At 36.6% G+C, this 16,674-nt stretch overlaps 1 protein-coding gene across 3 annotated transcripts in view; it reads right to left on the bottom strand.

The window, feature by feature from the left end:
• NEBL (nebulette) overlaps positions 1-16,674 on the bottom strand; it is a 233,116-nt gene that overhangs the window by 77,376 nt on the left and 139,066 nt on the right. Inside the window, exons 1-5 of one of the 3 annotated variants that reach the window (XM_071735080.1) lie at positions 14,524-14,730; positions 14,356-14,427; positions 8,610-8,714; positions 6,685-6,795; positions 563-673 (exon numbers count right to left, since the gene is read on the bottom strand). The exons of the other annotated variants lie outside the window; for them this stretch is intronic. Coding sequence (XP_071591181.1) covers positions 563-673; positions 6,685-6,795; positions 8,610-8,714; positions 14,356-14,427; positions 14,524-14,589 — 465 coding nt within the window. The 5' untranslated portion in view covers positions 14,590-14,730. Of the gene's footprint in view, positions 1-562; positions 674-6,684; positions 6,796-8,609; positions 8,715-14,355; positions 14,428-14,523; positions 14,731-16,674 lie in introns of those variants that run through there. 3 annotated transcript variants of the gene reach the window in all.

The raw sequence follows: 16,674 nt of genomic DNA, 5'->3' as shown, positions 1-16,674 counted from the left end.
GTGGGTCAACGGCATAAACAAGTACCAGGTTTCAGACTGAATTCTGTGGCTCAGATCCTGTGAAGTAATAAATTGTTCTTTGGAACCCATCTGATACATACTCATGAGATGAGAACAAAATTATTCACGTGCATAAAAGTATTCAAGCGCAGGGAAGAAAAAGCCTCTTTCTCCTCTAAACAGAACCCTTGAAGAACTACTCAGACTGAAACCATGCTGGTGCTCATGTAAGCATAGAGCTTTATATACTTTTAAAGCACAAATAGGTACATGTAGGTTCAGAGAACCTGTCTGTAAATTTTTTTCAAACTGCTAGCACTTAATAACAATTACTACTAATAAATAATACCAACCACTTTCCAATGCAGTTTGGAATAAAATTACATATGATTACTCATAGCTTAAACACACATCATGTCCCAAGTTACTTCAGAGCAAATAATGTAATAAAACTCCAACTAATGAAATATGAAAATATTGCCTACCCAATTCATTCCAGTTAGCTATAATACCTGTATCTACCCAAAGCAACCGAATTCATTTCAAATCAGGGACTACTTACATCACTCTGGCATTTATTGACTTCCATGGCATGCTTAACATCTGGAGGCTCCTTCATATGTGCATAATCTGAACTTCCTTTCTCAGCATCATGTTTTTGTTTATAGAAAACCTGCAAAGAGCAACATAATACTTCTGTGACCTCAGCAGAGCAGATATAATAATACGAGCTGGTTAAACCCAGTGTTTTAGTGTGCCTGTATTCAGGAAGCAATACAATAAATAATTAAGCTTCTTAATGGAACCAGAATGGTGAAACGAGAGCAGCTTCTACCCAAAACAGACATATGAGGCACAGTCAGCAGAGAGATTTCCCTGAGTCTGTTATTGCAGCAGAGGTATGAGTAGACAGGAGGAAGAAAAAGAAATACACAGAAACAGAAAATTAACTTTAACAAGGTGAGAAGACAGCCCAGGGAAAGGCATAAGGGAATGTTTTTTTTTCTCAGAACATACTTGAATCTATCAGCTAAGCAAATACTTCCTCAGGTTTCTTTTTTTCCTGTTTTCAGGGAAAAAAATACTCATAGCCCAAACCTCTATTTCTTCCACTCTTAGAAAATTATTAGCACAGCACACATTTTGACGAGCCCCTAGGTTGACAAAGAAAAATAATATTTAGATTCAATTGTCATCATGGTAAAGGAAAATGGAATTGGATTGTGAGTTTATAAACAAATTTATTTTTATAATAGCAACTGAGCTCAACGTTGGGCGTTCATCAAGCCTTCAGCTGTACTCTGTGATACTTATATATTCACATACTCATACCCTAGAACTGCCTGAAAAGCTGACCTTGCACTTACCCTTGTCAGAAGCTTTTAGGCTTACACTAAAAAACTTTGCCAGATTTTGATGCCTGAAGGAGGAGCAAGCATCAAGAAAAATCTTTTTCTAATAGCTCTCAGAAGTAAGCATTAAAATAATCCCCAAGAAAACAGCATATACTAAATAAGATCAAAAGCTGATCAGGAGGAAAAGAATTTGAAACTAAACCACTCGATAGCAATGAAAGAATACTGTGAAAAACTGGAAAGGACTCTTGACTACAGTGATTCAGAATCTTTTAAGACAGGATGGTAGAACTGTGAGAAAATGTTGTAACTGTGTTTAAGGCAGCAAGATTGCAGCTCAGTCACAAATAAGGGTCCTTGAGGCAATATATTAGTATCTGCCCTGACTGTCCCAGCTTAATGTAGGAATATCTGACTTGCTATTTGATAGCTATGTTCTTCCTATCTTTTCATGTTCTAACTGACTTAGGTAACCTTGAAGCAATCGCAGGCGAGAAGGAGTTCAATAACTGCCTGCTTTAGTTTTGGACAGTTTAGAACAAACTATTCCCAGATCTGTAAATCAATCCCAAGGACGCATAAAAAAAAACATTATTTCATCAGTATTCTTAAAATCATTATTTTACATGTAAGCATGTGTACATTTATTTCTTATTTCATGTTCATTTTCAAGTTTTAGCTAAACTGAATTTTCTTTACCAAATCTACATATGAAACTACTCTACAGAGAGATCAAATATTATAGGTCACTGATGTAACCTCAGCTCTGCAGCAGAGCCATTTATTAACTCCAGAAATACAAGGCAATTATTTAAGTAGGTATGACTTCAGATTGAACTAATTTGTAAGTACTCATTTTTTATTTTTGTTATCTCTCTTGCACACCACTGTGTCAATAGGAAGCTGAATTAAGGAAGGCTTTGTGCCCTTCTAACTTAACTCTGACTGACCCCCTGTTTTGGAATACTTCAAACACTATCAATTTTTTTTTTTTTCTATTTCCCTTTATAGTCAGTAAGCTGAGCTCTGAACTTAAAATCCAAAAATTTGTAGAAGGAAATGTTCGATAATACAAAAAAATGCCATTTTAATCTCTAGGTAGAGAATTAGATTATCTAATGTATTTCTGTAAAACGAAACTAGAGAAATCTAGGAGACTAATACCTGCTACGATAAAAAAGAGAGGGCATTTTTAATGCAAGATTTGATAGCATAAAAAACTATGAAGAATTATGTAAAACAGCCTGAAAATCCACAATATGATTGTAAAGGTTGTAGTGAACCACAAAAATAACTTCATCATAATAATTTTAAAAAAACATATGTAAGTAAAAGAACAACTCTGCTCAAAAGTAAGTAAAACTCATGAACTTTCTCTGGAAGTTAAAAACATAGCTTAAGTTGCACTTGACTCATCTTTAAAACAAACAGAAAATACTGTTGTGTGTTGACATATAGTTACTATTTGAGATATTGCCCTGTGCAAAGGAGAAAATTAAACTGCCTTCAGTTTGCTTTAGATTATTCCTTTCAGATAAGAAGAAAAACAGTGCAATCTCTTCTTATGGCAGAAATAGTGATGGAAAAAGTGATGAAATGCATACTTTTTTTTTAACGCAGTTTCTCCCTCAAGCAATTTTAAATACCTTTATCATTGTTTGTGACACCTTATTAAAAAAGATGTTCTGTGTAAGGAAGAATTCAGTATACTGGCCTTCAGACAAGAAAAAGTCTTGGCACAATGCTAGCAATTACCAGAAATTTCCTTCAGAAATACTTTCCATGGGAAAACAGCAATTTTTCCAGAAAATGTCCATTTCCTCTCAGGAAAATCAAAATCAGGGCTCCCTGCCTAGACTGCTCTCATCAACTTAACTTTCTCCTTGCAGTGAACAGAAAAATTCATGAGAGCTTTTTAGCCTGGTGAGGAGGGTGAAGTAGGGATGGGTACTTCAGCCTCTCTATCTTACTCTGTGGAAAACTATGACAAAAGAAAGAGAGAGCGAGGAAAAACTGGTTGCTTACCCCCAATAAAGCTTTTTATTAGAAGGCAACAATCCAATTTTCTGCATAGAAGAAAAGACTAAGTTTATAAAAGTCACCCAAGTATGTGGCTATGACTTTTTTTTTTTCATTTGCCTGAAACAGTTTTCCCCATAAATACTGTCATGATTTTTTTGTGCAAATTTTAGATGGGACTATGAGTCCATTTATTTTCATCTTCATGCCAGCTCTGTATAAAACACCAAAATGTAAATATGGGATCTACAAAAAAGTCAGCAGAGGTGGTCTTGGTTTAGTCTTTCCTGTGTATATAGAAGAGGGAACTGAGAAGGAATCAATACAGCTACTACAAGAAGAAAGCCCCATGGGAGGAGAACTACAACTGTCAGGGTGTTGTACTCTCCATTATGGCAAGATACTGACAGTGCTGACATTGTATGGCTGGAACCCTGCAGAACAAAGTTCTGGTTCTGCAGAAGTCAGTGCTGGTTGCTGTATGAGTTAAAGCATTCAAAAGTGATGGATGGCAGCCTGCTTACTCTAGAGAGGAGACTGATGGGCAGCTGTAGATATGGAATAATTTCTTGTGAAAAAAAGCAAAATTTTCCTAGTTCCCTTCAAGTTCCTAAATCAGGAGTGTGATCTGAAATAGTGTATAAGAATAATAAATTGGGCTAGATCTAGGCAGGCCAAAAACAGAGCTGTTAGCCAGAAGCAGTGCAGCAGCACCATTTCAGGATCAAACAAATCATGGGAGAGACCATTTGCTGACCTGTGTAAGGAGATCACAGATTCACAAAATGTCTTTGGTTGGAAGAGACCTTCAAGGCTATCCAGTCCAACCTCTGACCAACACTCTTAGCTCACCACTAAACCATGACCAGGTCCCCACACCCCTTAAATACCTCCAGGGAGGGTGACACTACCACTGCCCTGGGAAGACTATTTCAATGTTTGACAGCCCTTTGTGAGAAAAAATGTTTCCTAATATCCAGCCTACACCTTCCCTGAAGTAGACTGCATCCATTTCCTCTGGTCCTGTCACACACCACGAAGGAGAAGAGGCTTGAGACATAGCAGCCTCCACAGGCTTGTGCCAGCCCACAGGAGCAAGGAGAGTCAGTGGCTCTTCCTTCCACACAATGATGCCCTAGTCCTGACACACCTGCTTGGCAGCTGAGGCTACAGATCCTGCCAAGAACATGGCATCACAGAGTGAGAAAACACCTGCTTGATCTAGCTACAAAGAGCATTTAAACCTGGCCTTGCATCCAAGAAGCATGAAAAAGGACTCAAAGATTTAAATTTCTTCTCAGATGAGGGGAAGAGAACACATACCTGAATTTTCCACCTCTCAGGAAATCAGCTCCTATTTACAATCAATTTACTATAGTTTCAGACCAGACTGCAGTTCTGTGCATCCAACAGCCTTTTTGTTGGAGAGCTGGCACAATGACCTCTCTCCTTCCTATGACATACCCTTGCTCTCCTCTTGCTGGAGGAATGAGAGGTAAATTCACAATCCCAGATAGACAGAAATCCTCCCTCTACCACATCCTGACCCAGCTGAAATCTGAAACCCTTGTGTTAGCTACTTAGGTACCGCAGCAATAGGCACAATATGGATTAGATTTGAATAGCGTAGAGAAGATTTTTCCACTAGAAAATCCCCTGGGATCTCTCTCAAAGTAGCATTACATTCAGGTCCACTGCAACAGTAACCACAAGTTGGAAAAATGTGTCAGCATATATTTAAGTTTTATGGTAGATTATGATTTATAATGCATTTATTCCTAAGGGGATGGTATGAATTTTACAGGAAAAGTTGCTGTTTAAATACAACTCATCCTATATGCATTATTTTTTCACTATGGCTGTTGGAAGAGTGAAGAAAACCTTCAAAGAATATCAAGTGAAAATGTCACTCTTTTCCTTAAAAGGGTTGGTTTTTTTTTCTGATGAATCAAGTAATTTCACTTTTAGCCTCACTTATTTATCTTTCCTTACACATCACCAATGTTAATTAACCTCATTTGCGTAAACTAATGTAGAATGTACTCATTTGGAATGAATCCAGGAGTAAATCTGTGGAGAACTAGTTAACAAATGTTTCATAAATCAAGCTAACAGTTTAAAAATGTTACACAAGTTTAATTCCCAATTTATTTCTACTGTAATTCTTCTAATCACCCACTTTACAATAAAATGTCACATTAATGTCATTTAAGCTACTGTGCTGCTATAACTTGAGTGTATATACGTTTCATTTAAAGGTATGAAAACTAAAATATACTTTATGTGATGGTATTTGCTTAATTCAGCCTTGACTAACACATTGTTTTAAGTCAAAATATTTCTCCACAAGCTGTTCTGAGATTTCAGTGCTTTTTTTCTTTTTTTTGTTAGGAATATTTTCCTTTGTTTGCAAAAAGTCACTGCATTAAAGAATACATATTGAGATGCAATTGATAATATGGATTTAGAAGCATGTTCACTTCACAGACTGGTTGAATTAAACAATATTTAGTTAATATATTTAAGAGAGGAAAAAACAAAACAAGAAAACCATGGAAATGCTTGGTGGACAGGAAGCCATGACCATCTATCAGCTGTAATTCTCATGAGTAACAATGAAAATCTGTAACTTCATTCATATTACACACACTTAATGCTCACAATTCCACTGAGATCAGTGGAAGTGAAGGGTCACCTGCCAACACTAAGGGTATTATATTTTTGAACCACTGGAGGCAACTGAACTCGAAATTACTGTTTTACTAGTTGTTAGCATGTTTTACACTATGTTCAAAATACCTGCCTTCATGTTTTTATTTCTACAATCTTTTGTGAGTAGTGGTATGTAGACCATCAGAAATACATTTACTACTTCAATAAGTGCCTTTAGAAGTCATTAAATACTTCTTTTTTTCACTTCAGCATCAAACATTTTATAAAGCTAATACAAGACCCAGACTGAAATGGTTACTATATAAGATTTGTCCATTCTATCAATGCAGTGCAATGTCACTGAATTTAATAATTCCTTATTAATGGAATTAATCCATTCATGCACTTCTTATGGATTTCATTGGATTGATTGATGCACTGCTAGTTTTAAAGATTAAATTTAACAGACATCATGAGCCAGATTGACATTTTTTAAAAGAGTAAATCTTGAAGAAATTATGGTGACAAATTCTGGATTAAAAGATCACCCAAATAAATCAAGCAGGTAATCAAGCATCCATCCACAATGCTTTTTCAAATTGGCCATATTCTGTCATGGAATTAACATTAAAAAACTTATGTGATTCTAAAATTGTACCTTGCTCTGAAGTTGTGTTATCTCTTTTGCAAATATACTGTCAATTGTGGCTGGCAACTGCTGATAAAGAGAATTGGAAAGGTCTTTCTTAGCAGCTCCTTTGTATTTCACCTACAGAGGAGAAAAGGTGACATACAATGCAAAAAGCAAGTAAGATACAGTAATCATACTACATTTTTTTCAGCTAAATAAAATGCCATAAAATTCATTAGATTGGAAAAATCTAATGCCATCATATAAACTTCCAAGGAAAACCAGATTTTTAAAGAACGTGAAAATACTTTTCGTGGATATGTCTAATTCATGAAGCAATATAAAGGAGCTCCTATTTAAATTCAAGAACCTAGAGGGAAGTATAATATAAGGCAAGCAAGGCAGGTGAGGTTTTTTCCGTCTTTTAATAAATAATTTCCAAAACCAAAATCATTGCTCCTGATTTAACTTTCTGAAATTCATAAAACAATATTGTCAAGTACTGCTGTGAAAGTAAACACAAATTTAAAAGGCAGCTTAAATGATACTAACATCATTAATTTACTGTGCAATATGCAGCTGTTCATTGGAGGCTTGTTCAACATAGGTGTTATATACATCAATAATTTTCCATAGCATTTGTTGCTGTTTCCCAAAATAGGGATCTGATCCCTGCAAGTGACATTCCGTTAAGGATTTCAGCATTCAACATTTGTAAAAAATTATGGGACACTAGAGGTCAGTAATTTACAAGATAAACCATTCATCACATCATTGGCTCCAGGTAATGCTGCAATAAGCAATGCTCAATAGTGTGATAACATAAAACAAATGGGTTTCAGTTCTGAAATATTCTCATATCTCTAAATCTTCGATTAATAATTAGCAGCTTGTCTTTGTAATCAGATATATGGATTAGCTAAATTCTCTATATTACACTTTTGTAGACTACAGTAACCTGTCTCTTAGTAAGAAAATTTCATCACATTTATGGCCCTTGGGATTTACCACTCTTTCTCAGAAAATATGAAGATAAATATAACAAAAGTATTCAGCAGATGCATTTATATTGAATGTAGCCAAACAGCAAACAGATGTATATCAGAAGTAGGAGATAGAACATATATAAATTACATAAATCCTGACAAGGATATTGAGATGTTCTGTACCATAACCACAAAGGTAGAACAAAATTGATTAACCAAAAATTCTTCCAAGGGTCACAGCAACATAAAAATCACTCAGAACCATCAATTCCTTAGCAAAAGAAACTCTGTCAGGTGTAACTCCTGCTGTTCTCACATGGGAAAAATAATCAGAGACCTAACCCTACAATACCTTGTGCTTGGGACAAGAAGCACTGGCAGAAAACTTCTCTGGCATTGTGGAAGCTGCCACTTTCTTTTCCACTATAGTTTTGTCTGTGAGTGTACCTGAGTACACAAAAAGACCTGAAAACAAAGACTCTGGCATGGGTATTCATATATATATGCACACAAGTGCTTAGGTGACCTGCAGATGGCATTGACCTGATGTCTGCCCCAATCTTCTTCGTGAAGGAGAACAACAGGTTCCTCCTCCCCTTCTGCTTGAGAGTCAGGCTTTGAATTCTCCACAGCAGGGAAATTATGCACAGATATGATCTGCAAACCCCAACACTGCAGAACTGTAAAATGACTACCAAGAAATTCCTCAGTTTATGCATCCATAAAATGGGATAGCTAAGGCTGCCTCAGAACTATTAATAATACATCCTGGAATTCCAGAATAAAAGTGTTGCATTATTCCAAATCATTTTGTTTATCTATAGAGTGAATATTAAATGAAGTGCTTTAAGCCACTTCAGCTTTAAACAGAGTTGTTATCTCCCTCCTAAAAATCAACATATTCAATTCAGACAGTTTTTATGAGGAAAATAAGCAAAGAAAATTCTTCAGTCTTCTAGGTCTTACCTCAGAAATAAAAGCACCGATACTTTTCACATGTTTTAGCTGTGGGGTGTCAGGTTCACATATGCACTTGCCTTTAGATTTTTTAAAATCTTCTTTATAGTGTATCTACAAAGAGAAGAAAAATTATGTTTAATTATTCCTTTAAAAACCAGAAACTACTTTGCTGTTATTTTTTTATTTTATTATAATTTTAACTGCATTTATTGATGCTACGCTGGGTGTCTTGCAAATACCTCAGGCTGGATCAAATTAGGCCACACAGTGAAATACCCAGTTGCCACATATAGTACCAGGGCTATGTAAAAGTCACAGAATTTCTTCATAATAAAGATCATAGAATCATAGTATTCTGGAAAATACCTTTAAGACCATTAAGTACAACAATAAACCTAACACTGCCAAATCTACCTCTAAACCATGAAAAGATAATATTTTTTTCTACATCTACAGCACATTTTCTTCACTGTCTCTAAGTGTTCCAGTGTCTCTAAAGGAGAATTGAATATTTTCTCCTTCATCTCAAAGATAAAATCATTAAGCTGCCTTCTAACACAAACCTAGCAAGCACAGAATCCATTTAACACTCCAGAAAGCCACTGTCAAATGCTTCATGAACCCAAGAGTTCTGTGAAAAAATTCAGGAGACTGCTGCCCAATCGTTGCTGACAAAACACCCCGACAATCAGGATATGCAGGTTAAGTTTAAGAGCATTCTAATTTTAAACTGAGCTATTGTAATTCACATGCATGTGCAACAGAAACAATTTCTGGAGCAAAACAAGTGACCTTTTTTTCTCTATACACAGAACAGTTTAGCTCGATGCAAATTTAATTATTTAGTATTAAGCTTTCATGGTTATTATCTGCTACCATTCCTCTAACCTCATTTTCACATTCTGCACAACAGCAGCTTGCATTTATGCACTCTAGACTTGCTGACAAGCACTGACAGAAGCAATATGATCTGCATCTGAGCTTTACAGTAATACACAGTCTTAATTTCCTCTTTCTCTGAATCCTTAATGGATATCACAAGTTCTAGTCTGTGCTTCCCTACAGACACTTGGGAAATTCATGAGAAGGATGTCAGCTTACACACAATCAGCTTCTCTACTTTCTGATGCAAACTTTTTGTCCACCACAAAATAGGTTAGATAATGCCAAATTAATCTCAAGCTGATGTCTACATGATCCTCACACAGAAATGTATAATTTTGGCTGGTATCAAACTCATCCACATTTTGACCACTGAAGGAATCTGCAACTCATTACCGAACCATATTGTCTGCCTTTGTGGATCACAGTGTATTCTAAATTTAAAAAAAGGCAAACAATGGGTGTTAAATTCCTGAATGTCATCACTTTACTCGGGACACATGAATCCAACAGTTCATGAAACCTGTGTGTGACACCAGAGAGTCCTAGGTAATCACAGAGCAATGCACAAAAAGAGTTTTATGATAAGCATAAGCAGGCATTTACTGCCAGTCTGCAAGTATGGACTGGCACATAGGCAGGTACCTGCAAGGGCACAGGAAGCATGGAGGGGAGGATGTGTATATGAACAGCTTTTTTAAAAGCTTAGAATTATGGTCATTCACAGTGATACAGCTGAGAAGTGATGTGGGAAATTCAAAGAGCTGAATACCCACTGGTTTCATGAAGTTCCCAGCATGACATCCTGTGAAGATGAAACTGCTAAAGAAGATGGAAGATTCTTGCTGCTCACAATTTAGGTAAATCACCCAGAGATAATGGAGACCTAGCTTTAAATACATCCATTTTAATTAGAGTAATAATTAAATTTTAAAATTAAATACTAAAGCTTCCTAAGATATCTCTTAAATGAGGGGGGGATGACACAACGTGACTAGAAGAAACAGGAAAGTCATTCTGCTGCAAAAAATCATGCTTTTAAAATAACTGAAAGCAATGGACTGATGCCACTTCCTTTATTACTCACATTTATTGGAATAACCCACAGAGGCCACAAAATGCATGCCGCCTCACATGAGCAACTTAGAGAGGACGTAAAAGAAAATGTGTGGTCAAACTCTGGTCCAACAGACTCCATTCTGCTACAGATGTGTCTGCATTGCTTGGAATCAGAAAGACAGAAGATGAAATGGGACAAGCATAATGAAGTCATGACATCTGCACTTAGCATATTTATTGTAAATGATGCAAGCAAGAGGTTTAAGAGATTGGCTATGACTGAACCTGACCAATGGCTGAAAGGAGTATGTAGAAAAGCTAATATTCCTCTTCAAAGTCTAAGGTTACAAATTCAAATGTCTAAAATACTGAATAGAAAATTTTGTTTGTAAGTGACTTACTCTTCACCAAAAAATATGCTGTTTATGTTGAACAGATCTGGCAAGCCTTGCCAAAAAAAAAAATAGGAAAAATTTGCAAATTATGGCCTGGAGCCACCACTACTCTTTTAATATATTTCTGAAACCCAATATCTCACTAAGGTCCCAATTTTTAATAGTTTCTCTAATGAACCCTTTTTCCTTGACTCATCATAGAACTACTCTGACCAGCAGAGTAGCACAAGTACCCAATAAAAGTGGATTCAAATTCCCACACAACCAGCAAAACAGTAAGCTACAAACTGCATTGCTCTTCTTGATGTTATATAGCAAGATTGCTTTTCTTGATGCTACATAGCAAGATCAGCTTTATAAAACAAGGGCATCCAATCTTTAGGCTGAAGCCTCCTGGCCTGGACAAGAAAATTCTTCCCCATGGTTTGTTCCATCAGCCTTTTTCATGGGCTAAGATACTCTAGCTGCTTCTGTCCTAATTCTATTCCTAAGTCCCCTCCTACACAAATCTAAACAATCTTAGTATCTTATCATCAGTGATGTAGCTATGTTGACAGAAATCATGCCAAGATCCATTACAGAGCTGTCATCTTTCAAAGATCCATTTAAGCTTAGAAAAGCCACAAAAAAGTTCTAAACCTTTATATCTAGCCCTCAGCCTAGACCAAATGGGAACATTTTTCCACTAAGAAATACCTTCCCAACCCTAAGTTTCTTTATTTATAATTTCTCATAAGATTAAGAGCTGTGTCAGACCACAGATCCCTTTAATACAAAATTGTCTCTCTGTGGCCACAGAAATCTACATAAAAGTATGTGAACAAGGCAAGTATATACTATCATTACCCCACAGTATTTTACTAGTCTCCAGCCACTTGGACCTAAAAGTCCCCTTGAGATAGAGGCTGTGGCTTGCAATGGTGAGCCCAGAGGAACAGCTCCACCCTGAATTTGGTGGTAACAAGCCTATTGATATCACTGGAAAGGCATTCAGTTTCTGCACTTGACCCTGGGTCTCTCCAGTCCTTGCTTTACAATAAAATACATGTTAAAGCAATATTGGACTCTGTACAAGGACAGTCAAATAGCAAGGAATATTACTTCTTGCTATATGGGGGAAAGAAGTACTGAATACCAAAATTCAGCAGAGTCTTCAGAAGCAGAGTGTCTGCCTCTCTACCAAAAAGGATTATGATAATTTGGTCATTGTTTATTTTATTTGTACAATAATTCCCATCTCTGCTTGTATCAGTATTCACAACACCACACTGCACAATCAAAACAAAGAGATGAAAATACACCAAAATGTAAGCAAACGGACAGGATCCATCTCAGTATGGAAAAGTCCTAGAATGGAAGGTAATTCATACAAAACAATTTTGAAACATCTGTGGAAAAAAAAATGTATAATGAAGAGAGAACAAATGAAATAGCTTTAGGGAGAAACAATCCAGGGCATACCAGCCACAGAACAAACTCCTGCCAACCGCAAATGAAAATGGGGATTTCCTCAAAAACTGGAGCACATAAACACTTCACAACTTTCCCCACATACAGTTCAAGGCCAATAGCTACACATGCACTAAGGGCTCTGCCTTTGCAATGCTTTAAAACTGTACTGCCAAATTAAAGTCAGCTGCAAAGAATGCAGGGAAGCATACTGCAACCTCAATATCTCACCCATGAGCACTCCTGGCACTGTGTGCTGATGGAGGAGCTGGGCTGACAGCTCTGCCAGCACAAAAAGGCAGCCACCCAATCTCATAGGCAGCAAGGACACAGACTGATGTCCCAAGGTCATTTTAGGTCCAAACTTTAAGATCCATAAAATTATTCCACATACAGAATGTACAGATATGTACCAACTCCACACAAACAGCAGTTCATGCTAAAAGGGTTCTAGAAGATAGAAAAAAAGTTCTAGATGTTATTAAGTCAAAAATCAAAGGCAAGAATGTAAACTCCTTGCAGTGTATTTGCCTCCCCAGTGAAGGGTGCTGGGTGACAAACTTACCCCCCCATCACCAAGGACTTCACTAATCATACATATTCCAATTATAGCAAAAATTCTGGGAAACAAAATTCACTCCCTATACATGCATGTATTCCATTCAAGGCAATGAAGAAACATCCACTGATTTCCTCAGTGGCTGAAGAAGGCCCCAGAACTGGATGCCATTTTTAAGCACAGTCTCTTCTTTGAAATTCAATTGGTCTGGACCATTACATGTTGTTACTGCTTTGAAAGCATTACTAACACTTTGCCTTTATGCTTTACATATTTCAAAGAAAATCTAACACTTGTATGCTAAATGCATAAGAAGTTTTCAGCAAAAGCCCACACCCCTGAACCATTACAGACTTCAGAAACCTGGCCTTACTTATTCACCTTTGGTCCTAATCCCCTGCAGAAAATCAGAGAAAATACAGCCACTCCATTTACCAGTTAATTAACAGCCACAGCAAACATTACTTCTAATGGGTACACAGCAAAGCAGTAATTCCTTTTCAATTAAAGAAAATATTTCTTCAGCATTTTCCAAGGAGCTTTTACCTTTAAGCACAGCAAGCTTGTTTAGAAACAAGTTGCATGGAAGCAAAAAATGTATTTTGGGTCAGATAAGTGCTCCAAGTACGTTTTTATTTTGGCTTTTACATGAGATGATAGGAACTTACTGTACCATATGCCATTCTTTTCTCAAAGAAAGCATGTAGAGAACCATTGATAAAAATCTTAATAATCTCTACTACTTCCTGAAGTAACTTGAGATTGAGGGAGCCATTTTAGTAGCTTCTCTTAAGAAGATGTAATGTTTATATTTGATTGACAGTTTTAAAAATCTATAGTAACTAAATTGAGAATTTGCTAGCTAAAAAATTTTAAAAGACATTCTAGGACTTCAGTGGATTCTTCCTGTAAGTGTAAGTCAGTAATAACGTGATAAGTAGTTTCGAGCATCTATCACCACAGACCAACTGATAACACTAAAAATTCATCTGTTTTATTTTTATCCTTCCTCCTCACAGCTATGTGTACTGGTACTCAGTTCAGTTCTAACTAATTAAACTTCATAAAATTAACCTTTAATGAGAAGAAATACTGCATTTTCCTAGGGAAATCAGCCAAGGCGTTCTCATTTGAGACACTCTCAGAGTGAGACCCACTTTTTGGAACATTCTTCTTCCTAGGGTCTATGCTTCATACCATTCTAGTGCTCTGAAAAGTTCATCCTTCTACAGCTGACTATTTAAGGTACCAGCATAGGCTGTGCTTTTTTATTATTTTGTGTGCTTTCCTATTTGAGCCTTGGATGGGCACATGCTACATTGTGCAGATCTAAAAAAAAAAATGTGTATTGTAAATATTAACCCATTTGAAGAGAGAAATGCAAGTGTAAGGAAGCACCACCACTTACATCACTTATTATTTCACTGCATTTTCTGGCCAGTTCCATATTTCTGTCCTCAATAACAGGCTTGAGGAAGACCTGTAAAAGAAATGTAATCGTTCCAGGTTTATTGTCCTAAAAGGGTAACAATAGAAGGAAATAAGTTATTTTCAAAGCCATTGGGGTTTAACTCACCGTTTCTTCTTCTTCCCCATGCTCGTTGTCATCTTCCCCAAGCTCCTGAATGACAGATACTCGCATTTTAATACTTTGCAGAAAAAGAGAATCAAAACTCTAAAAAGGTTCAGCACCTCAGGAAAGGGCTCAAACCCTAATGCGTGCCTGGAATCAATGCTTCATTCGTGTCCTCCACTGCACTTAACTCTACCAAGGCTCCTTCCTTATTTAGGCAGCACTTGACAGACTTTATCTGAAAAATTCAGAGTGAGTGAACTGAAAGGCATTGCAGATGGCCTTCTTAGCTATCAGTCACAGCAGAGCTAATGCTTTCTTACAGATAAAGTATAATTAAATGGCCTATCCCAGTCAGCTATTTTTAAAATGACAACGAACACAATTAAAGTACTGTGAGGCAGTTAATTCATAACATAAGTAATTTAGTAAAATCAACAGGCTTAAAAGGGGAACACTGACACTGAGTTTATGGGAAAATTGCCCAGTTCTAAGAGTCGAGGCCCCACCATCTCCAAATGCAATTATCGCAAAACTACTTTATTGGTCCAGTAATAGAACTCTTTGATTTAAAAAAAAGCACACTATTCTGGTTTTCCAGTAGATGTAACTGCTAGTACATTTTCCACAAAATCTTCCTATTCCACAAAGCATATAAAATGCCTTAAATGCTTTGCATATTGTGTCAGCTGTAGGTTAAGCGTACACATACACAGATTCAAACACATCTCTAAAGCTACAAGCACACATGGCTATGTATTTATACAAACAAGAATGTTCCTTCACTGTTAAAACTGTCACGGTCTACAGTCTCCAAACCCACCTTTTTCAGACTGAAGTCTTTGATTTCAGCTGCAATGAAATTGAAATACATCCTTACACTGATGGATAGTGTCACTGTGCTTGTTTCTGTAAAACAAGCAAGGAGGTATTACAGGACCCGTTGGAATAGCAAGAATTTTAACATTCTTTTTCTTTCTGAACTTCAGCTTGTAAAGCCCTCATTGTACAGAGGTCATGACTTCAAACTTTATCTAGCAAAGTTGTTCACTGCTAGCACAGCTTTGCAGTCAGGCAAATATACAAGGAACATGTACTCTTAAAAAACCTCTTCAAAAATTTAAACTACTTGTGCCCAAAACCAGTGTCCTTAGGGCTTATTTTAAAACATGCATTTTCTTAGAAAAATAAACGTCTTTAAGAAGAAGAAAATACAGCACTTGAGTTAAAGTTTGAATATTAGAAAAAAATATTAAGAACAAAGACAGAAATTGCTTTCTGTCTACAATAACCAAAGACAGAATGCTTTATATGTTAATAATAGAGAAAGCTTCAAAAAATTTCATTCTACCATTACGTATATAAGCTCCTAAATTCCAGATATGGATTGGCATTGCTGAAGGTCAGATTGAAACCTAGAAGGTTGGCTTCTACAGATGAGGATTACCTGTAATTTATGCTCACTACTTCTGGAGTTCTGGATGTTCCATCCTTAAGCAAACAAGTGGTTTAGTCTCATAAGATGGGCATTCACATTAACAGGTCCTTTTTTAAGATTATGGCCACAGTAAATATACTTGTAAACCACAGAGTAATGCATTATTTCAAGGACCATCTGTTAAGGAGACAGACTACCTCCAAACATGCCAGACAGAAATGCAGCACCAAGGCTTCGTTTTGGGATTTTTGTGCCAATATTGCAAATACTATATTCTTCTACTGCAATTAATTTCCCTTTCCTTCCTACACTTAGTAATTTTTTTAAGTGGAGACACTGAAAAAAATTTAGGGAGCGGAGAAGAGCTATTAGTAGCTGCAAAGATTGCTGAATATGGGAAAACCTTTTGCTATTTTTTGCACTGGGAAGCAAATATGGTCAAAATTACAAAATCCAAACTGCTCAGGCTTGGAGGAGTGGAAAAGAGGGGACTGTTCAGCTTTTTAACATGATTACATTATATACGGTGGATTTTCAGCAGCTGGGCATACCAAAATTTATAGATAAATTTCAGTTTTCCTGTAATGGTTTCTGCATAATAAATATCTGCTTCCTCTTAGCAAGATCTTCAACTGATTTGACAGAATTCGTTTTGTCCTGTTCTTACATCACCTGGGTCAGGCATAAGTGAGAGTCCAAATATGCTGTCCCATGGA

Source organism: Heliangelus exortis, chromosome 2, assembly GCF_036169615.1.
Source record: "Heliangelus exortis chromosome 2, bHelExo1.hap1, whole genome shotgun sequence".
NCBI lineage: Eukaryota > Metazoa > Chordata > Aves > Apodiformes > Trochilidae > Heliangelus > Heliangelus exortis.
This window is presented reverse-complemented; position numbering and strand designations above follow the sequence as displayed.